The sequence below is a fragment of the Larus michahellis genome, chromosome 3, assembly GCF_964199755.1.
Source record: "Larus michahellis chromosome 3, bLarMic1.1, whole genome shotgun sequence".
Taxonomy (NCBI): domain Eukaryota; kingdom Metazoa; phylum Chordata; class Aves; order Charadriiformes; family Laridae; genus Larus; species Larus michahellis.
Genome location: NC_133898.1, coordinates 117,925,531 through 117,949,812, shown reverse-complemented (window position 1 = coordinate 117,949,812; position 24,282 = coordinate 117,925,531). Strand labels below are relative to the sequence as shown.

The following is a 24,282-nucleotide window of genomic DNA, read 5'->3' as shown; positions in this document are numbered from 1 at the left end:
TCATGGTCATCCTGTTGTCCACCAGGATGCCCAGGTCTCTTTTGACTGAGCTGCTCTCCAGCAGGTCAGCCCCCAACCTGTACTGGTGCATGGGGTTATTCCTCCCCAGGTGCAGCACCCTACACTTGCCCTTGTTGAATTTCATAAGGTTCCTCTTTGCCCAGATCTCCAACCTGTCCAGGTCTCTCTGTATGGCGGCACAGCCTTCCAGTGTGTCAGCCACCCCCCCAGCTTTGCGTCATCAGCGAACTTGCTGCGGGTGGACTCTTATCCCCTCGTCCAGGTCACTCATAAATATATTGAAGAGGACTGGACCCAGTACTGACCCTGGGGAACACCACCTGTTACAGACCTCCAACTAGACTCTGTGCCCCTAATCACGACCCTCTGAGCTCTGTCTTTCAACCAGTTATCTACCCACCTTACTGTCCATTCATCAAGCCCACTCTTCCTAAGCTTCCCTATGAGGATGCTGTGGGAGACCGTGTCGAATGCCTTGATGAAGTCAAGGTAGACCACATCTACCGCCCTCCCCTCATCTATCCATCCAGTCATGCCATCATAGAAGGCTATCAGATTAGTGAGACATGATTTCCCCTTGGTGAATCCATGTTGAGTACTTCTGATAGCTTTCTTTCCCTCCACGTGCCTTGAGATGACGCCCAGAACGAGCTGTTCCATCAGCTTCCCAGGGATGGAGGTGAGGGCCTGTAGGTCCCCGGCTCCTCCTTCTTGCCTTTCTTGAAGACTGGAGTGACAGTGGCTTTCCTCCAGTCCTCAGGCACCTAGCCTGTTCTCCAGGACCTTTCAAAGATGATGGAGAACAGCCCAGCAGTGACTTCCGCCAGCTCCCTCAGCACTCTTGGGTGCATCCCATTGGGGCCCATGAACTTGCGAATATCTAATTGATCCCTCACTCGATCCTCCTCAACCCAGGGGAAGTCTTCTTCTTTCCCCGTTACTTCCCCCGATGCCTGGGACTCCTGAGGGCTGGGCCGAGCAGTAAAGACCGAAGCAAAGAAGGCATTCAGTAACTTCGCCTTCTCCGCATTCTCCGTCACCATGGCTCCTGTATCATTCAACAGTGGGCCCACAACTTCTCTGGTGTTCCTTTTGCTTCCAATATACTTGTAGAAGCCCTTCCTGTTGAGCTTGATATCCCTGGCCAGGTTTAATTCCAAGGCGGCCTTGGCTTTCCTTGTTTCATCCCTGCACGCTCTGGCAGCATTCTTGTAATCCTCCCAAGGGGTCAGTCCCTTCTTCCACTTATTGTAGGCTTCCTTCTTCCACTTGAGCTTTTTCAGAAGCTCCTTGCTCAACCATACTTTGACACTTGCTTTTCTTATGTCTTATGCTAAATAAACAAATAAGTCAGTCACTTCCAAAATTATCTTTTGGTTATAGATTAACATTTATTTGAAAGGGGAAAAACAGTAAGAAAACATTTCCAGTGGTGACTTTCTGTGGTGGTGACTGTGCTGGGAGTTGTTTTGTGTTTTTTCTTTTTTGGTTTTGTTTTGTTTTTTTTTTTTTTTATAAGTAGTTTTAAGCTTTTGTGATTAAAACTTTTGTGATTTCACTCTCACTGAGGGATGACTAATTGTGTGACTTATCTAGAAATACTATTTTCTGTACAGGATATTCATTTATAAGCAAGATATGGATTCAGTGTGAGAATGCCTTAGCTGTGAATTTTGTCTAAACTTACTTGTTGCAGGAGATGGGCTATGAAAACCAGGTTACTTTCATTTTAAGAAACTCAGTATTTCTTTGACTTTTTTTTTAATTTTTCTGGACTTGAAAACTATAAACGGCATACCACTATTACTGCAGGTTTTTTGTGCCTGACATTCCATCCCATTGACAAGTATCCACAAGAGTAACCAAAAGCATACAATGGAAGCACGATTGCCATCACTGTTTTAAGTCATGCATGCAAACGTAGTATTTTCCCAACAAATTAAAGAACGTCTGTAGATCTTCACTCTGTGGTCCTCAATTACTGCCGTATGTACTTCCAGTGAGTGTTGGAATAGGTAACCCTACTCTGAATTTAAAATTGTTTATGATTTATGTTTAATAATACCTTTAAAAACAGTGGAATGCTTAATCATAGTCTGCAAATGAAGAGTTTCGTAAAATTCAATAGTAGGGATAAAAAAAAAATTAATTAAAGAAAAACACGTAGAAATGATATTTCTGTATCCGTTGACTTGTAATTTAAGTTATTGATTTACAATTAATTATTAGTATGATTAAGAGTTATTTTAGGAGTTGGTAGCCATAACAATGGTAATGAATGCTAATATTATTCCACAAATTAGTTTGTAGCCAAAAGGACACCTCACACATACAGATTTTAAGATTTGTGAATGAGTATAATTTGTTTTAAACTGAATATTAGAAAAGGAAAACCTTCCTTGCAGATTTAGCACAAATAGTCTTTGTTAGCAGGTTTAAAACTACTGAGAAAGGGTAACTTGATTTCTAACAGCTTATGATGAAAACTTTATGGAGATTTATTGGGATGAGTCTGGATGTTGAAAAAGAATCTAGGGATTGAACTTTATGGACTTGCTTAATGAAGAATTAGATAAAGCGCTTCTGGGAGAAAGAATTGTTTTTTGTCCCTAATTGGTTTTCACTACTTACACAATTATCCTGATGTATGAGCTGCCTTTGCTGTGAAGGAAGTTGTCTTGCGGAACATACTTATTGGTATTGGTTATGCATGCTCAAATTTACAGTCCCTTCCATTCCCGATCCACCGTGCATATCTACGAGTAGAGTGCTTTCTTGTGCTTTATCTGCTAACTGCGGGAATTTGTTTTGGCATTTCCCCCTCTTTACTCCCCCTGCCACCCACCACACATGGTCACTGATTGTGAAAGACGTGCTTACTACATCTATCCATACTTATATAAATTTTATACATATTTGTGTGTATGTATAGAGTATATAGTATGTGCTATGCTATACTATATATAATACATAGCTTATAAAATAATATGAGCATTTATATTTTAATTTCAATTCTAAAAGAATGCATTTGCTGTGCACCTGAGAGTAGAGTGCACATGGTCATCCTCAAAGAGCTTTGGGAACCGTGTTCCCTGAATACGGTTTTTTAGAGAGCAGCACTGAGGGTGAGTAATAGAATTTATATTCATACTTACCAAAGCTGAAATATTGCTTAGGTAATGATATATCAGCTAGGTTCTTAATTGCTTTAAAGTACTTGATTAATGACAGTAAACTCTAGTTAAGCTTCACATCACTACCTCTGTAAAGTAAGCACATGAGTGTTATCTTAATTTCACAGATGGGCAAAGTGAGTGGGGGAGAATGTGCTCAGGATGACAGCCAGAAAATCTGCACCTGCTCAAGGAGCTGGAGCTGTTCGGTCTCTCGCGATCCTCACTTAATCCACACTTTTGGTTAAGAAATGGTGTGAAAGAATTCACGTTATGTAATTACTTGCTTACAAAATAGAGGAGCAAAAAAGAGTAAAAACATCCCACGAACTTACGTATTAGAAATTAAGAGCATCTTCTCTACTGTGATTGTGTATCAAAAAGATCTAGGGAGCGTTGCTCTTTATTTCTTGAGTCACGTTCTCAAGAAATGTTTTCTGTTCATTATTCTGTTTTCTCACCACTTTCTGTGGTAATTTAGTTAATTTTAATATCCATAGGCTAATTCTGGTAACTCTAAGCTTTGTGCATGTTCCTAAGTCAAAGCTTATCTTTGAAATCCAGCTTCCTCAACACTGACTTTCCTGCTTTACATGTGTGGAAGTAACCATACAGCTGGTTTCTGATCTCCTAAATGTAGGTGACATGGAATTTCTGGAGTATACATACAATTTTGAGACCATTTGACTTTTAAGTTTTTATGACATGGTTTCACTCAGGATAATGTTGTTTCATCCACTCACAAATACAGCATGCATCTTACTCAAAGTGTTTCAACAAGCTTTTATTTTTTTCTTTATATGACCCAAATTGGATCCAAACTTTTAAAAAGTATTTGAACATCTTTTATTTCTCAAGAAAAAAATACTTTCTATTATTTCTGAGCTTCGGTATTTTTCCTGTCATCATTTCTAATAGAATCATTAGGTTGGAAAGGACCTTTAAGATCATTGAGTCCAAACTTTAACCAAATACTGCCAAGTTACCACTAAAGCAAGTCCCTAAGCACCACATCTACACATCTTTTAAATGCCTCCAGGGATGATGACTCAACCACTTCCCTGGGCAGCCTGTTCCAATGATAACCCTTTCAGTGAAGAAACTTTTCCTAATATCCAATCTGAACTTCCCCTGGTGCCACTTGGGGCCGTTTCCTCTTGTCCTATCGCTTGTTACTTGGGAGAAGTGACCAACCCCCACCTTTTTACAACCTCCTTTCAGATAATGTCATATCTGCTTGTATCAACTTCTATTTGAATGCTAGACATTGTAACGAAAGGAGATGGAAAGAATTTTGGAGACTTAAATCTTACTGAGTGGAATAACCATTAGAATATAAATGCATTTTCCTTACAACATAAGAAGGTAATAGTCCCAAGGAGCTGAACACGCACAAATTTTCACAATTAATAAAAGGGAAACAAAAACTAAGATATCCATTCCAGTTCCTGAACTTGACTTGTTTGAGTCTGGATGTCAGACATTAACATTGAGGCTTAGTGCAGAATTACTGTGTAATATAATAAGGTCACCATTTTAATGTCTTCTCATTGAACCTTTCTTGGTTTAAAATCTTGGATGTCTGTCAAAATTGCAAGAGGAGCAATTCAGAATTCAAAACTTCCACTTTTATAAGACTTTGTTATTAAAAATACCTTCAAATGAGGGGTCATGAATCTGAAGCAGTGAATTTTTTTCACGTTTGAATAGAAGAACAAGAAGGTGCTGCTAATCTGCAGCAGGTAGTGTTTTAAGTGACTGAACAGTTGAGGCAACAAAAGCTGCATGGAAAAAGGGCTGGGGCTGTGCTTCTGTCTCAGGTGGTGTGGGAGCTGAGGGCTGTTTGGCATGGGTAATGGTGTGACTTTATCAAGACAATGGGAGTTTAAATGAGTGAATGGTGGAGATAAGATGAGCAAGTATAGCCATGGACTGGAAGGAAATCGATCCTTATGTTATATGCTTGTGCTTTTGTAAAACATGCAGAGATGTATCCTACTGCATCAGGACTAATTAGCTAAAACATTGGGCATGGGGGACTTTTCAGCATGTGTCTGCTCAAGCACAGTTAGGAAGAAAACCATTCCTTGCTTTGAGTATTTCTCCTCTCTTCCCTTCAATCCCACTCACTTATTACTACCCATTTATTACTACTCCCAAGTAGTCATAAATAGCAGTGATTATTTTGTCTAGCTGAAATTTGAGGGACAATGGTTTAATTATTTCTCTTGCCTTTTATTTGTGTCTGCTACTTAGTCAAATCTCTCTGTAAGTAGTAAAGCTGTCAGGGTGAAGTGGGCATCGGAAGGTGAGTGCCAAGTACGGATCTCTTGCATATAGAAATGACAGTTCACATTTAGCTCGTGTAGATGGAAGCACCTCTTTGTCATCTGTAATTGCTTTGCTGGGATGAGAAGTTCCCAGGTTCCAGAGGGCAAAATTCTGCAACAGAAGAGCCTTGGATGTGATTAATTTGCAACATTGTGTGTTGGCAGTACATAGAGCAAGAGGCCAAAAGATAAAATGATGGGAAGCCAACCTGTTCTCCCAGCTGAGTTAGTTACGACGTGCGGGGATTAGGAGAAATCTTGATTGAGTTCAATAATTAGGATAACTTCACTTCTCTGAATGTCATTCTAGTGCAACTGCTAGATCTTCTCTTTTGAGAAAGCTTTAAAAAGAAATTTGCTTGGCCTGCATGTACGGACCTACAAAGTAGAGTTAAAAATGACGGCTTTAAATTTAAAAACCTGTACTCTTTAAATGGTTTTTGGAACCGGGTCTGTTTAACCTTCTGAAGTATTTGCATTTCACAAGTTGTAGTAATACAGTTTCATAAAGCAGTGCCCTTTTCAAATGACTGTAACAACAGTGACTGCGTTAAATCGCTTCTGATAATAGGGGAGAAACACGAGCAAAGAGCTTGTATTGAAAAAATCCATGCACTTTTATTAGCTTCTTGCCATCCTTCTTTCCTAAATTATAATGAATAGCGTGAGATTAATTTTTTCCTGCATATGTTTAGTCCCCTTCTCATCTAATGCATGGGCATACACGCTCTTTTGAGCTCAAGACTGGACCAACTGGTGTCAGTAAATAACTCTCATGAGATCATTAGTATCTGAAGTGTTACTTTCGACTTGTAACTGGGGGAAGAGGCATTGTCCAGAGGGTCTGGTGACCAAGATGCATCTTTGGTGTGGAAAAAATAGTTTCAGTTTTACTCACTCAATTTATGAGGGTAGGAATTCCTAAATACCTATGTTTTCCACATATCATGAATTATTTGGTTCTGTGACGTGGGAGTTTAAATTGGGGCTTTGTATATTGTAACAAAGCAATTAAAAATTTCAAAATTCTTCTTCTGTTACAGTTCACAGAAGTTTTTTTTTCAATGTCAGGATTTTGATTTATATGTCACATACTTTAAATGTCAGTTTTGATCTATGTCTTGGCCATCACATAAATACAGTTTTCAAAACATTTTTTTTAACCTAGCCATAATATGCTGTGTAGTTTCTTTAGCCAGCTATGATGCCAATGTTTTTAAAAATACATAACTGGTTTTATTGTTTCCTTCAGGAAAAAGCAGATAATTTTATTTCTGCTACAGTTTCAAGATGGGCTTTTCATGTTGTGACATACAGTTTTCTTAAGAAATAAAGTTGACCATTAATTCCAATTAACTAATAAAAATGCTGAATTTTTCTTACAGGAGATGATCAGATGGAGAGAAAAGGTCAAGTTCTCATACTTCTAGTGGAACAAGCTCTCAGCTTCCAGGACTACAAAGCAGCTAGTATGCATTGCCAGGAGCTTATGGCCACAGGTGAAGAGAAATGGGGATGGCGTGGGGTGATGGGAGTGGAAATCTGAGTGCTGACTCTCAGCTTACTGTGAAGTATGCTGCTTCGGATCGGTCCATTTAATTCAAAAATCAGTTACGTCTTGTTTGTGGAAATCAGCTGACATAAACATGTCAAATGTAAAAGGCAGGTGGTTTTAAATATGACAAATCCTTTTGTCATGGAGGAGGAACTCCATTTAGTTACAGAATTACAAAATACTTAAGCCACGGTGACTTCTAGAGCAATGCTGGTCCAGATCTAGTTCACTGGGATCTCTCAACTGAAGTTGCATACTGTCATTCAGATAATCCTTTATTTTTTACATCAGAAGCTCAAAATATATCCCAGTGGGGATTCCATTTTTAATTGTCTCCTCGTTACTTTTTTTTTTCTTGTAAGAATGCAAAGGAAAAAAGTTTCAATTTGTCATGTTTTTTAAATCCCATTTGCTATGTTCGGGTATTATGTTTTTGTTAATGTATGTTCATGTGTAACTCTATTGAGGTTAAACGTGTATATTGGTCCATGCACATTCATAACACACACATTCATGTTTCTTTTTAAAATTCTTTATGAAAAGAAGATATTTCAATATCTTTCTTAAGATTTATTCAGTTTGCAAAAGTTCATTCACATAGCGTAAAATCTTTCTCTGCAGTTGCTGTCCCACTTGTTCATCTCTGTAAATAATTATAAGAAATAAAATTTTGTTACCCAGCTTGACAGGGGGCTTGTATTTAGTTTTCAATCTGAAAACAATAACGTAGGCTGTAGTAGTAAGTGCTGATATTTGTGTGTACATTATAAATGACAGTTCAGGTATCTTTAAACTGGACCTAGGCTTCTGGAGAGACACTTGCCAGGTCTGTTTGGGTATCTCCAAACTTAATTTCTTGGCTTTCTGACAAAAGATGTGTGTGAGTATAGGAGCTGACAAGACGAGGTGACAGCCAGATTCCTTTAATCTCCTCCTAAAGCAGGAAAAATGTATCCTAGCTGTTTGTGATCATTCTTTTGCAAGACAAAACCCATGCAAATGTTTTTTTTGCCATATGTAATGCACAAATACATGGAATAGAGATGTACACTGGAAATGCTGTGTGTACTAAGACAGTTACTGAAGTATTAGACATGTAACCTTAGGGAGCTTTTCTGTATGCCTCTGGGAACCACAATTTCTTGTTCTTCCTGCACTGTATCCCTTCCAAACAGGTAAAAATATGTGACTGCAGCTGGTAGGAGCATGCAGATCTTTTACATATCTACCTTTCTGTCAAAACTCTTGAAATATTTGTGGTATTTAAGTAATTTGTATATATGAGAGTATGAGTGGAGGTAAATGGCACATATGCGTCAAGATACTAAGGAAGATGGGATTTGTTTCTTCAGCTCTTTTTTCTGCCGTGAGGTTGAGAGGAGAAACTCTGAGATTAATTGAGGTTCTGATAATTATATTAAGCAATATATTTTACTTCTTGGTTTTGTTTAGCACATTAATGTGTTTAATATCATGCTGTGAAGTATATTATGAATTTCTTATTGCAGTATGTAAAAAATACTGTTTGTAGGTTGACAGATGCCTATTGTACGGATATCTACAATATGATAATAATGAATCGTCTATGTACTTGGTCAGTCTAAAGTTGAGTTGCATCTGTGTCTTATGGAGCCTTTAGGGTTCCTTTCTCAGGGGATGTTAAGTGTTGGCAGGAATGCCATATGCCCTCCTTTATCTCATTCAGTAAGAATTATGCAGCATCCTGCTGTGACTTGTGAAGCTTATCAACCTTGGAAGTATGCTTTCTGTTCCCTTGCAGGTTATTCGAAAAGCTGGGAGGTATGCAGTCAGCTTGGGCAATCGGAAGGCTACCATGATTTGGGTATGCGTCAGGAACTCATGGCTTTTGCTCTGACACACTGTCCCCCAAGTGCCATAGAGGCGTTGTTGGGAGTGAGCAGTGCATTGCAAACCCAGGTGGGTGTTTCTGAAACTTCTTCTCTGCAAGTTCGGTGCTTAACAAAGTAAAGGGGACTTGTGCTCATTTTTGAGTTTGTTCCCTTAAGTTCCACCTCCCAACAAGTTTATATTTGTTCTACTCTATTTTTCTACTTTCACTGTTATATTTCAATAAATGAGATCTCTCTATAAGCATTTCTGTATAATGAGTTGACTTATCATGTAGAAGTGCAATTGTGTTCTCTATCTTTAGTACTCTTAATTTCTTCATTTATTGCCTGATTTAAACATTTTATTTGTAAATGCAGTTAAATAACTTTTTCAGTGTTTTCCAGGTGCTTACACCTTGTAATGTAACTTCATTAAATGCCCACATAAATGTCTATTCTTACATTTTTATGATCTCTACCCAATATACAATGAAATTCTTTTCTCAGCGATTTCAACCATGTAATGGTTTTAACAACTACAGCAGGTTTTATGTCTGAGACATCTTTATTAACTTTGCAACGACGGACTTCTTAACAGAATCAGATCTTAGATATTCAGCTGATTATATTATATTTGCGAGAACACGTAATTGTGGCATTTAAATACAAGGTATGGCAAGATGACATAGCAAACCTTTTGAAAAGTTTCATTTGAAACTGCAGTGCAGTAATTTAGGTTGTCAAAATGTTAAATTTCTGTTCAGTGTAATTGTGGTTTGGCCTACGTTCTCTTACTTGTTTAAGAGTTCATATTTGTCTTAGTTGTCTAAGAGTTCACAATGTTCATAAATTTATCTTTGTGTAATAAAAACATCTTAGAGGGCTTGCTGAAGAATGGGTGAGAAAGGAGCAATAGCTACAGTACATCTGCACTCTAATTAAGGCAGCTGCAAGTGCGTAGCCTTTTTCTTTACAAAATTGCTTGTATAGCAATGCGTATGAGAAAAACTTGTTTCCTCCCATACGTGCCTATACCTGGAATTAGAATTTGAAGACTCTTGGCGCTGTATACATCAGAATTTGTTAGGCTTACTGCAGTTCACTGCCTTTATATCACTGTCTCTTTCCTTCCAAAGGCTCCATATCCCATTTAGTCATAGTGCAGTGCAGCTGCTCAGCCACTGGGCGTTACCCTTTTGCATCCCACTTCTCCAAGGCAAACAACTTTGTCTTCTCCATTCACAAAACTTGAGACTGAATTTGTTACTTAGATTTCTTTATTAGTACAATATCATTTGTAGCAAAAGGTCAGTGATGATTAATTTGGTATTTGCCCCAGGAAGCCAAACCCAATTCATGATTTCTGTCAAATCATGTTTAATCAGTTTCTTCTGTGATGACTTTCTCCATAAACTAAGCATAAGCTCTTCAGCTCTTGTTCATTAAAGGTCCCACATGTTCGGTCCAAGCCCTCTGTCTTTTTATGTAGTTAGATAGAGAGATGCAAAAAATATTTATCAGAGGGTCACGCTGACCAGATGATATATACAAGTGTCTTGTGTGGACCTTCCAGCAGTTGTATGGCCTGTGGAAATTCTGCTCATGAAACTGTTATCGTGTGTAACACTTGTCTCTGTGGAGTTGCCCAAAACCTCAGAGGCACAGTTCAGGTAATGGATATTTTTCATGGAAGTTCTTTAGCGTATGTAGTACAGCAGGGTACATACAATAAAAAAAATAAAATAAAAGTACATGGCGTGAAAAATAGCAAAAAAAATCACAGAGAATGGAAGATTATTTTGTCTAGGACTAAAACAGTGAGACAATGTCAAAAATACTTATGTGTTCTTTTCCCTGTCTTCCCCTGGACCCTTGTTTTTCTATAGCGAAAGCTTTTACATCAGAATTTCTTGGCTTTCCTATAAAATCAGTCATAATTCTTACATGTGATTGTTTGACTGGTAAGAGAGCTGTATTTATTTTGTATTTACAGATTCTGTATCAGGCTGTGAATTACCAGTTCCTTCCTTCCGAAGGAGGTGAGAATACAAATATCTCAGGACTTTCTTCATTGAACAGTAAGGATACCGAGGTAAGCTTTAGAGAGAGTTTTATAAAAATGATTTTGTTCTGCATTGTGCTGAAGAGCTGCGTTTGAGCTTTTAGAAACATCTACCTGTTTACTAGATAAAACTCACAACATTAAATACATCTACTAATTACTGTTTTTAGATTGTTTTAAGTTGAAAGTTTTGCTTGTGTATTTATACTTGGTCTGTTCCGATTTTTTTGTTGCTTCTTCCTACACAGTCTTAGCACCATAGGAAAAAAATAAACCTAGAGGCCGAAGAGGAAACTGCAACAAAACTTAACACAATAAAATACATAAATGGTGGTTTGATTTTTGATCTGTCACAATTGCAAAGCAAGACACTTGAAAATAAACCTGAGCTACATATTTAATTTAAAAATGTCTTGAATTAAACCTATTTTTTTCCTTTGTTCTGTGCATCATGAAGTTTATGACTTCTTTGCTATTTTATAACTTTCATACGCTGCATATGAAATTATTTTTGTGTCTACGATCAGAAGGAACATTGAGTCTTTTGTGGGAAATAGAGGCAGGGCAGCAGGAAAAAAGTTACAATTATTCTTTCTACTTTTCGTGTTTATTTTTAAAAAGATAAGTGTGTACATGTACAATTACAAGTACATTTCTCTCTTTAAAGAAGATGTAATAACCGTAATAACCTACTTATGAAGGAAAGGAATGTCTTTTTCATCCTATTGAGAGTGGAAAATTCTAAATTTAATTTTTTTTTCTGTTTTTTCGAGTTTTTCTACAGGTGATAAACGGGGCGGGGAGCGGGGGGGGGCGGCACAAAAACCTTGAAGAAATACAGGAAAGAATAGAGAAAGAAAGAAGGTGGATCACATTGCATAGTCTGGCTTTTTGAGAAAAGTAACTGAATTGCAGCCTCCTCAGTGCCATTATACACTTGGGGGATTTTTACCAATGGCAGCTGTCGATGGAATACACTAGTCTTTGCCTTTGGTATATTTAACACCATGTGGCTTCAAAAAACACACCTCTCCTTCATGTTCTTGGAATAGCAACAGGCAACTCCTATGTATATGTCTGTCTTTTGCGTATGTTTTTCTATATATGTACAGGCATACATGCATACTTTGTATACACATATGCATATGTAAACATGCATATACGTATTTGCATATATAAAAAATAAATGGGCAGGAAAGTAAAACAGCACTGAAAACAGAATTCGGAGGAAGAGAGCTAAACACTGTATCTGCTAGAATCATTGATAAGAAGCACAGGTCTGTTCACTGGTGTGAATGCTTTTTTATTTTCTGGAAAATGATAAATGAATCTCTCCGAGAGGAAGATTATTAAGTAGATGTTAATAAAATGAAACCTTCTGATGTGGGTGTGGATACATATGTTTACAATATTTTAATGTATGTAACAAACTTGTTATGCATCGCTTTTCATATGCTGTAATACTATTAACTGTATGTTGTGACAGAGCAATTATACATGCATATAAATGATTCAAAAACTTACTCAAGAGTTTGCTCACTAATTAACTTCATTATCAATTCAGTTTGGGTATCCGAAGCAATTTTCGTTATGCTGGGGAATTCACATTTAGAAAATTATCCGCTCTTATTTTCTGCAATATATCTTTCTTTCCCTCCCCCCGCCCCTCAGTTGAGGCTGGTTGTCTGTTTAGAATTGGAAGCCGGCAGACAGTTGACCTGGCAAGCCTGTATGGTGCTGCATTGAGGGTTTTTTTTTTCTTTCTGTTTTAATACAACTTCTTGGCATGTTATATTTCAGACTGTTACACTCTGAAATGAGTTCTGTATATTTGCTAATTCTGTCTTTTTGTTCTCTCCCAGTTGACTTAATAGGGATTTATAGCTTCTTTCATTTCTTGCAATGACACAGGAGGAAACATAGCCAAGAATTTAGACACTGTATAACCCTTCCTTTGTTACAGACATCTGAAATGTTAGAAAAGCAATATATTCAGTAACTCAGTTTCTCTGACTTAACTGAATCCTATAACTGCAATTCCCATAGTTCCACTTCAGCTAATTCCTCGTGCTTCACCTTCATTGTCTTGCACAGAACTTCAGTTCCTTCAAAGAAAAAACAAACTGTAAGATTTTTCTTTGTCATTTCTTTTTACTCCTTTCTTTTTCGCTTATGTCCTGATTAACTTATAGCACCCTTTTCTCAAGGAGTCGACAAACGTTCTTCTTTCTCACTTATTGATACCTTTTCAAATTGTGGCCTAAATGTAATTTTCCTTATCGTGACTTGACTAAGCTTCTTCTAGCATACATGTGTTTGGGCATCCCTTTCTGTTGTATTAAAAATACCTCTCTGTAAGTATATCAATTTTTCCTTTCAAGGCTTTAGTGACCTTTTCCTACCTCTTCTTACCTTTATCTAGCATTGAATCATTAATTGCTACTACCATTTTTTCATTTTACCAACCCACAACGCTAGCTGGTCATGCTTGTCATGCTGGTCATGCTTCTGTTGATGAGCTCCTCTCTAGAAATGTCTATAAACTAATTTAATTCTTGTTGTTTTAAGTTTTTCCTCTGAGACTTTTTTTTCTTACGAAACTTGCAGAAATCTCGATAGCAGCTGGCTACATATCTTCACAGATTGCATAGAAATGTGTTGTTTAACGTTGCTCTGGTATTGACTTCACTATAACTTTTCTTCAAGTTTTTCGTGGCCCTACTCTGAAGGAAATTCCTGATTGCTATGAGAAAGCTGCACGTAATTATTCTGTAGGAACTAGTGCATTTGCACAAGGATGTACGTCATTACCTTAGTGCCAGCTTGTCACTGTTGATTGAACTCGTGGGATCTGTTGGAGAAATTATCTTCTGGAAGCTACAATGTTTCCCACATAGCAGATTAATCTTAAGCAAAATGTTAAATTTTCCCAATCCCCACCTTTTTTTTCTTTTGGTTGTATGCGACCAATGCCTCAACAACTGATCTGGTGCTTCTCAAACAAAATATCTCAGAAAATTCAGGTCTTGATTCATGAAAAGCATTTCAGAATATTATACTAACATTATTAGATTAAAGTAGTCACGAGATGCTGTGCTGTGTAGAAACAATAACCATCAGTTGCCTTGTAAATGAGCTCTGACTTTATGTTAAATCTGCTTACTACTTAAAATGTGCAATATGTCTATTATATATAAAATCATTCTTTTACATATTTGAATATGAAAACTTAATTATTATAAAGTGGCATATCAGCACAAGAGAAATTTGCAGTTTCAAGTTTCCTTGAAACCGGACTCTTTGATAGGAGAGCAGACATAATTTCTAGAGCAGAGTATCTTCAAATTATAGAAATGATTTCTTAAACTTTGCTTAAGAAAAGAAAATTTCTGATTAACAGAGTCTTAGCATCTTCTTTGCTTTTGCATTTTTTCCCAAGCACTAGATCTGGGAAAAGACAGGATCTCTTAAAATATTTGTGTACATTTAATTGGTTTGTCATGCATTTTTTCACTGCTGGTTAGAAGTTATTAGGGAGTGTTGTACTTACGCAACATGCGTGTATTATTACTATTGTGTATTTATGTGGGAAGTCTTCCACTTGGAGTCTTTGGAACCTCAGGGCAAAAATAATGCTCCAGCTGCTGTTTCAAATAGTAGTGACCCTTCTTTTTAATTTTATTTTTTTATTTTACAATTAACTGGAGCTGTCTTTTGTGGCTTAGTAAATGTACTGGGATCTATTCTTTAATAACTAAATTAGAATTCTTCTTATAGGAAGAGGTGCCTGTAATTCCTGAAGGAATCATGTTCATTTACAGTGTCACTGAACTCTTGTGCAGAGGATAAAAATCTGTGTGGAACTCTATGCGCACTGCTTAAACTCCTGTCGTAGTCAGTGGAGATCCAGTCAATGGTGCCGAGAGAACAATGCAGTTAATTAGCCATCAGGTGCTTGATTCAGTTACTTAATCATAGCTAACAACAATTTAAGATACTCTAAGTTATTCTCCTGTCCTTTAGCTACTGACCCCAAAAGTCTGGGTCCTCTGTTGGATCTACAAGTGTTAAGCAGATATCTTAATTACTGCTATACCTCTCAGACAGTCATCAAAGCCTGTGTTTGAGCAGCTGAAACAAATGCATTGTGTGTGCTTAAGGCTGGGTTACTCTTTTCAGTTCCACCGACATATAACCCTAATAAGGGCTTAGACATCCAATGACACCTGAATTTCAGTGTTGTCATCTTGAGATGGCTCTTTTTCTTAGTCTCTCATCTAGGGTCTGGTTTATCTTTGCAGGACTGGAGTTTTCAATTAGGCTTGTTCATTAACTCTAACATACACTACAAAAAGAAAAAAAAAAAAAACAAAACCAAAAAACCAAAACCAACCAAACAAACAAAAAACCCACCCCAAACAAAAACTCTCCAAACCAAAACCCTTCAAGGTACAAAACATAAATGTAGAATATTTATGTAAAACACTACTTAAAATTTCCCTTTTCCAGTGGGAGTACCAAAAAGGGAAAAAGGAATGTTAATACTTGATGTTCAGTCTTATGAACAGAATCTGTTCCACCTCGCCCTGTTTCCTTCATAATCTTAATGCATAATGACTCTTACTGGATGAAGTGCACACAGCGTATGGTTTTGGCATGTTTTGATCCTTGCACCTTGTCTAATTGGCTTTGTTATTTGTCCTTGAATTAAGACTGTTTGGAATTATATATATGTGTATGTATGAGCATATGTATATATACAAATGTTTTAGCTGTTATTTTAGAGTATCTTGATAATTCAGAATTTGTTGGCTCACTTTTTTTATATCAATTTAGGTTCTGCTAATTTAGGATTAAGAAGTTGTTTTTCTTATTTTTTTTTTATCAGAAGTGCTTACTTTTATAAAGGATATCAGCAAGGAATAATATAAGAAAATCACTTCCCCCAAACACTTCTCAAAACCTCCAAACTATAACTTTTTCCCGAAGGTACAATTATACAATTAAAGTTGTCTTCTTAAAATGGGACCCCCAGCAGTCTTTAAGAAATAATTTATTTTATGAGAGGTTGATTCGGGATAACAAAAAGTTATAGCCTGAAAGTGTTGCTGTTCCAGACACACAGAGGAATGGCTTTTCAGAAAACAGAATTCTTATTTGTGCAGAAAAGACTGTAATTACTCGTAAGAGTTGAAATTCTTTTTAGAAAGAATCAATAGTTTATTTGATATAGCAGTAGAGCTGTAGAAACATACTCACCAGCATACAAGTTAATCCGTTAGTTTTCACGATACTGAAGGAAGTTTATTTTTAAAAATGTGTTTTGCTCAAATGCAGTTGAGGACTGGGGGGGATTTTTTTTTTCTAGTTCTGTTTTGGTTTGGTTTATCTTTTCCCCATGAAAAATCAGTTAGGTGTCCTGCAGCGCCTGCTTGAAAATGGAGGCAGAGAGACAAATTAGTACAAGAGATTTTTGTAATATATTTTAAATGTTATATATAGGATACTAAATGCCAAGAGTGGTTTAGTTAAAAAACCACGCAAACAAGAGATTCTCCCCCACCACACCAAGCCACCAGACCTAGGATTTTCTTTTGCTTTTTACTTTTCAAAGGCGTAAAAATCATGACTTCTCGTAGTTGGCATGTTCTTTCTTCATTTGGTGAAGTAAGAGCTGAAATTTCCAGTTTAGCCAGTGAGTTCATTAGTGGTGCATCTGTGAAATGCAGAATGTCATTTCAGAAAAGATTGAAAAAAAAATGCTGAAGCCTTAATGGAAAGAAGGACGTAAGATAGAACTGCTACTTCAGTGGTCAGCTTGAGGCAGTGATTTAATGCATACTGCAGTAAAAGGTATTAAAAATAAGTTTGTCTACAGTGCAATTCTGCCTTATTGAAGCTAACGTGTTTTGTCACTGAAGTTATGGTGGGACGGAAATCACTTGAGCATAACTTGGCATCCTTTTGCTCTGATGTCTGAAGGTTTGTCATGAGTTAGTAAGTTGTAAACTAATACTTCACATTCAGTTATACAGGTAGAATTTTTCTATTTCAATACACTTTGCTGTATGGGGAAATGAATAATAGTGTTTTTAGGGAGAAACATTGGATATAAAGCTATTGAAATTTGCTGTATGGAGGAAATATTTATATTTTCTATTGCTGAAGACAATGTGTTTACCTTAGCATGCTGATTATATATTTGTCTAATGTGTAAGCTCTGTAAAGCATGCGATTAACACAAACCTTTCAGGATTGGAATAGCACAGCGCAATCAACATGGATGTTGTGGGTATTTTTAAATGCTTTACATGAGGGAGAGCTGGTAAAGGAAACCTCCATTTGTGGACCATGTCTCTTACTTTTAAGAAATGTGAGTTTACTGAGACTGGGTGAAGATGTTTTGCAGGATAACGTGTAGATGTATACGTATTGCAGAAGCAGTTTGGGATTGAGAATAGGCTGGGGTCTCAGTTCTTCTTACAGTCTTTCAGGTTTGCCGTATTTGGTACCTTGTAAGTGCTGACTGCAGAATTTCAAATCTTGATGATACATTTTCACTTGGTGTGGAGATGAATGTTTACATCTCTTCACCATTTTCCCTACTGAGAATTCAACTTAATTAGTGCTACCTCTGTGCAAATACAAGATTGTCTCTGCTGTAAACCCTCTTGAGTTATTGAAGATTAATTTTAGCATGCTCAATCTCCTCATTTGTACAGAGATCATTATTTTAACAGAAGCATTCGACAATTATGTAAAACATTACCATTATAAACTTTTGAATTAAAAACAGCTGGTGTCTGTGGAAACGAGATTATAGTTGAATAAGGGGCAAAATGTTCTACTGATCACGCTACTCACTTCAGACTGAAACTCCTAAATCACTTTTAACTTGTCTTTTTTTTTTTTGACAGCTGCTGCTTAAATTGATGATCATTAAAATATGTTATTAACATAGTGTGCCTGAACACTAATGCATTTGGCTTTAGGTCATTAAGCTAATTAAAGCATGAGTCTAACACTTGCACTTGTGTGTTGGATGTGCTCACAGGATGAAACCAGCGTCTCCTCTAGCCAGTCTGCTGATTTGTTGTACTGGACGACATCAAAAACCATGAAGGTGTTGTCTAACACAACTATGACCACAAAAGCCATGCTGCATGCTGTCAGTGATGGACAGTGGTGGAAGAGATCATTAACTTATCTTCGACCATTACATGTAAGGGATTGCTGATGTGCCTCAGATGTTTACACGTTCACTGATCTATTAGTAGAAAAGCTAGGCTTCTTTGTAGGTATCTGATAACTGAAGACCCCAAATCAGTAAATAAACTAGAGACATTATGGGATTGTTTGCAAGCAAATCCAATGAGAGAAGGGGTCTAAAGCTGTTTACTTTCCTTGTTTTCTAATCTGTTTTCTCCAGCTTTCTTTGCATAGTGTGAGAAGGCATAGTTGAAATTTGGCAGAACTTCACAACTTTGGGGAAGAAAGCACAGTGAAGTCCACTCTTTCAATACTCTTATATTCAAAGCTGTTCCTTTTCAGTTTCTTTTTTCTACCTTCTCTATTTCAGTGGATTTTCTAGAATGTTTATGATACGCTTTCTCTGCTTTTGAACATGATTCTCTTTTTTTTTTTTAAGAATACTGGACCTCATTCAGCATTGGTTTCTGTAAAATGACTCCTGTCTTGCTATCCACTGAATTCAGTGATATTTTCATTTAGTGTTGCTTCCTTTCTGATAAGCAGTTACAGCCTTTTTAATATTTTTTTTTTTTAAATGAGTAGGCTAAACTATACTTATTTTTCCCAGGGCCAAGAATTTGGAGGCGCACTAAAAAGCGGGCCTGGAGAAAACGCCACTGTGGAAAAGCAAGGCTGTCATCCTTTTTATGAGTCTCTAATTGCTGATGCATATGTTGCAGAAGTAAGTTTCTGTTACAGAATTCGAGAATGTTAGTTTTTGTGGGATCTTATAATTAACTAACAGTATGGATTTTGGGTTATTTGTGTGACTTGCAAGGACTTGAAATTTTGTGCAATAGTAGGAAAAATTTCAGCATTAAACAGAAAAGAAAGCAAACGCAGGAACTGAGGTAGATAATTGCATCTGGTACAAGTGAGCTAAATATAACTGCAGGGTATAGTGCACATGTGTCAGTTATCTTATTTTACTTCTAGTCTGAAATCAGCTATGGCACGTACCAGAACAATTCTTTGGAAAGCTTTGCAGAAGTATTGCTGAGAACACAGAAACTTACAGAAACAAAAAGCGAAGGAAAAGACCTACTTCCAACAACAGAAGGTATGGCTATGTGTGTATTCACTCCTCTATTTACTATAGATAGTAAATAGGAGAATCCATGGATGAGTTTAAATATGGAGAATTGTACACAATGATCAACATAATGTCTGGGTGTTTTGTATGAATTGTGATCTGGTTCAACATCTTATGTTGGTAAGTAGTCTCAATAGAAGTAGCTGCAGAGTTTTCAAGAGATCTGTTTTTTTTTTTAAAAGGAGTTGTTCAGTAAAGACCAGAAATCTGCAATCTGAAAGTTGGCTTTAAATAAGCAGAAACTGATATTTGGGAGCTGACAAAGATACGAAGATTGTGTGTGTGGGGAAACTGTTGAAGGTTTTCTGAGTTACTACCATGTACAGATATTTAAATGGAAATTTGCAATCCACTGCTAAGTGTTATTTGTATGTATGCCCGTGTATTCACTTGTTCAGATTCTGTGCCAATTTGTATACAGCTTTCAGTATTGCAGGGTCACTACAGTATTTTACTTAGTAACTAATGTTTAACTGCAGCTTCTGGAGTCATCAGGACGTTTTGTCTTCTGAATGTCTGCATTTTATAGGTTATTTTGTTAACTGAAACAGTTTCACTTTTTAAAAAAAAAAAAAAACAAAAAAAAAAAACAACAAAAAAACCCCACTCAAAACCACCTATGATTGTTTGTCTTTCCTTTTTGCTGTCTCCTGCTGGTTTAAGAAATGAACTGTTGAAATACTTACATGCTGTTAGTGTCTTTTGAAGGAAGATATCTCTATTATATGTTACTCTGTGGTAAGTTCTGCCATGAAAAATGAGTATATTAAATCACTTGCAATATGAGAAAAGTTTCAAGCGAGACTTTCTTCATAAGCCACGCATTTTATTTCAACTGTTTGGTGAAAACCAGCATACTTGTGTTCCATTCAATAATTTAAGATATGTGATATTTCTACAGATAACCTGTACAGTTGTAATATAATAACATTGTGAATTAGAAAAGGTCAGCAACAGGTTCTATAAATGTGGATGTATTCACATTTCATTCCTTTCATGCTCTCTTAATGCAAAAATTGTTTTAAATCAGTACTTAGGATCTCTTCTCTTGCATGCTGAAAGCCCATAGGCTTCTAGCTCTGATTCCTGTGTCTTAAAGGAGAGGGAGGCAAGGATTAAAAAAGTATTAATTGCTTTCTTAGGGCAAATGATGTTAGTTGGCAGATCTTTAGTAATACTTCCAGCTCCAACTTGAGTAATTGGAACTGGTTGTTTACAATTCAGTGGCTGCCTTTGAGATGGAAATTTCAGCTTTGGGGACTTTTTCTTGAAGAAAAAAAGAAATTTTAGATTCCAGCCTCAGTTTTTGAGCCTCTGTCATCCTCCTCTTAAGTGCGCAGACTACTGTTTTTTCCATTTTAATACTTCTGTTCTCTTCCACGACTCTTAGTCAATCTGAATTTCGCTTATGAGTCCCTCCAGCTGTGCTATGGAGCTGTTTTGTGTGTTTTCCTCTGGAAAATGAGCTATACTTATTCTGTACTCAGCAGTCCTGCTGTATAGTACCTTTTGGTAGTCAGTAGACACCATTCCTACACTTAAGTGTAACGTAGCTTTCTGTAAATGAATAGATTGGTAACTTGCTAATTCTAATGCATTTAGCCCTGGATTAACAGTATTGGATCCTACTTCTTCCCCCTTCTTAATGCTTTGCTCTATCAATTCCAGTGAAAGACATAATAAGTTAACACTTTCAGGATTGTGGAGCTTGAAAAATGTGCGTATTAATAGCACACCACCAAAATTTAAAAGAAAAAAGTCAGGCAGGTGTGATTCCCCAGTTATTCTTCCATGTTTTTCCCATATTTTCAGGTTTACTCTAAGGTTTTGGCAGGATTTTGCCATATGAAACTTGAATGTAATATGAGCTATTAGCTACTATACTAGTAACTAATAAACATAACAGATTTTATTTTTCAGACAAGTTTGAATCCTGTTTGTTTCCCTGTAGTTGTCTTCTAGGCAGCAGGTTTCAGCTCTGCTGGAAGAATCGATGAACCTGAAAGAAGATGCAGTTCAGCAAAGAAACCCTAGTGGTACTTAGCACACTGTCTTAGGAGAAATTGCAGTACGCATCAAACTCTGATTCTAGTACTGTAGCAGTGTCATGCCTCAGGTGTCAGGGAATGGCTAAATGCTTTCCCCAGAGGCAGTGCGTGTGATAAAACTCAGGATAATGTTTGCTGCTTCTTTTGTGGATTTGGTAGGTTCACAAGGCTTGGACTTTGACTTTTCTTGTCTTTTCTGTCTGGAGGTAGGTGGTAGGCTGAGGATTTTCCATGAACTGGTAACACCCATCGCTGTGGGTTCAGTAAAACATTCTTACCAAGGCAATGTTGTGCGTCTCTGTTTAAATATAGTTGTCTTTCTCCATTGCCCTTAGGGATTTGATGGGGTGGTTGAAGATGAAATCTGAATGCAAAGTTACTAAAATCAATGGCTACATTTTGTTGTAACTGTATTAGGTACTAAAATCAAAGTAAACCCAAGAAAGTTGGTCAGACCTATTAATGCTTAGGAGTTTTAGAACAAAGAATAGCTTGATATTTTCCATGATTTTGTAATTGCTTGCAGGTATGGTTGTTTAACTACAATATATACTTTTAAGTTTAGTGAGATTTTGTCACATCCAAAAGAACAATGGAAGATTTGAAGTGGGTTTTGCATTTTTTTCAGAGAATAAATGGGAAAAATTGAAACTTCCTAGGTATATATTCCAGTTTTCACAAATAAACCATTTTTTTCCCTACTTTGCCTTCCAAACAGGCTTGTGGCATAAAGACAAGACCTGCACAGGAGATAAAAATTATTCATAAACCCAATATTTTTTTGTGTTTTCTTAAGGAAATATTGCTTGTGGAACAGCAGCATTGGCTCTTTGCTTGTCACTGCCTGTCCTCCCTGGTTTGACAACCCTGCAACGTTTAATCCCTTTGGTAAACTTCAGATTTGGCAGTGGTCTGAAATGATACCAAGTTCCTGTAAATTTTGTGAAGATTTGTGAGAGGACAGAATGGCATCCTGCTAACGTCTGTAGCTTGTGATTTGAACTTAGCCCTGTTAGATGTGAGAGAATTCCTGTAGGGCTTCACTGGGAGACAGAAAAATGTATGAAATTAGTCTTTGTGTGTACACATGTGTTTATGTCCATGTAAAGTCGGCTTATAACTATATATGGGTACATGAGCACATATCTGCACACAAGCGCAGAGAAAACTTATATTTATTGAACCAGTACAGGGAATGTTTTCTACTCAGAAGCGATGACAATGGAGGCAGGTCTTTCTTCTTAAGTGTATTCTGTCAACTGGGATGCCTTTGTGTTGAGCTTCATGAAAGAGTATGAATAAATTCATATTGTTTTCTGGCCTTGTATTGGTGCCATTTTCTTTGTCATGATTGCTATCTGAAGGGTGAAGATAAATTTTTGCTAGTGTGGCAGTTGTCATGTTGGGGATGTTCAGTTGGAAGAGAACCCACAATTTGTGGTGTATTTCCAAGGCTTTGCAGTCATTAATTTTCTGGAGGAAGGGAGTAGAGGGCAGAGCCCAAATTCTTTCCCATTTGTTTTCTGTTCTACTAGAGGTGGTTTTAAGAATATATAAAGAAACTTTGTGTGCTCAGAGTGGGGAAATACCAGTTTTGCAAGCTAATTCATCAAGACTTTAATATCACGTATTTCTAGAGTCCTGTTATTTTTGCTTGGACTGCATACAGGTTATTTTGAATGTAGCAGAAAAAAGCTGTCAGCAGCGAGAAACTATTGGTAAAAGCTATTTGACGCGCAGAGCATAGGTGCTGTTGGGCAGGCTTGTATTTGCAGTAGGTGGGACGTATTGCCGTGTAGGCAGCCTCTGTGATGACTTGTCACATAGAAATTTGTTTTTTTTTTCTCTCTGGCCGAGGGCCAGCATGTAAATCCACTTCAGGCTGATGGCAAATTAATGATAATCTTAACTTTGTAATTGGTCATTCAAGCCTTTTATAAATCAACAAATAATTCACTGGGGGGCTGCGCGTGTAAAGTAATCAAGTTTCTTGCCAGCGTGCCCTCAAGAGTAGTTTGTGTAATGTGGGAATATAGGTATTTGAGACTTCCTGAAAATAAAAAAAGAGCTAAGTTTCTGGAAGATGGCTTTTAATTGATCGGAGCAACAACAATAATTATATCATCATCATCTATAAAAAAGGAAACCATAATATTATTTTCCTGGTATACTTTCAATTCTTTATGCAATTTCTGGTCCAGGTTTCATAAGACTTTTGAAGCTGTCCCTGGAACTAATCATTTAAATTCTCTACCCTCAAACCTGAAAATTAAATGTACCATGAGAATTGTTATTCTGTAATTGTTTGTTGGAACTTCTGTGGCAACTGCAGTGATGCTTGACTTTAGTACAGAAGGAGGGAACTGCATGAAGGAGAGCTCCTGTTGCTAATTAACAAATCTTGGGTGTTCACATTGTGTCTGTGTATTGGTTCTCCTGTTTGTGTAATGTAAAATATAGTGGGTTTTTTAAACAAAAAAAAAAGTTTGATTTCTAAATGTAGGAAAAGCAGGTAATTTTGGTGTCAGTTTTACCAGAAGTATTTCTTCTTATAATCAGAATAATTCTTCAATGCATTAATTTCAAATGTCATGCTGATACTTCTGTTTGCAGCTGGGTTTGTTTTTTTAAATTAAGACAGAAGTTTTTTATATTGTTTGTTGTGTTCAGTGGTAAGTTAATTAGAGCTCAGGCTTGAAGAGAAGACATGTTGTACTGTTCCTTACGTTGGTATCTTCGAATGCTTACAACATTACATTACCGCCTTGATTTTTACAAGCAAAAGATTTACTTGTCGTAAATCAGTAGAGGTGATATTTTAGTGGCTTTGTTTAGCATCTGTTACTGCATAGTCTCGTTTGGTTAATGCATCAGCCACTTTGCCTGGAAGTCAAGGTAA

The 24,282-nt window shown here is 36.9% G+C and overlaps 1 protein-coding gene across 1 annotated transcript in view; it reads left to right on the top strand.

Annotated features, from left to right (window-relative positions):
- NBAS (NBAS subunit of NRZ tethering complex) overlaps positions 1-24,282 on the top strand; it is a 191,303-nt gene that overhangs the window by 66,608 nt on the left and 100,413 nt on the right. The window contains exons 32-37 of the mRNA XM_074579377.1: positions 6,910-7,023; positions 8,860-9,017; positions 10,923-11,021; positions 18,046-18,213; positions 18,811-18,924; positions 19,179-19,302. Of these exons, the coding sequence (XP_074435478.1) occupies positions 6,910-7,023; positions 8,860-9,017; positions 10,923-11,021; positions 18,046-18,213; positions 18,811-18,924; positions 19,179-19,302 (777 nt within the window). The remainder of the gene's footprint in view (positions 1-6,909; positions 7,024-8,859; positions 9,018-10,922; positions 11,022-18,045; positions 18,214-18,810; positions 18,925-19,178; positions 19,303-24,282) is intronic.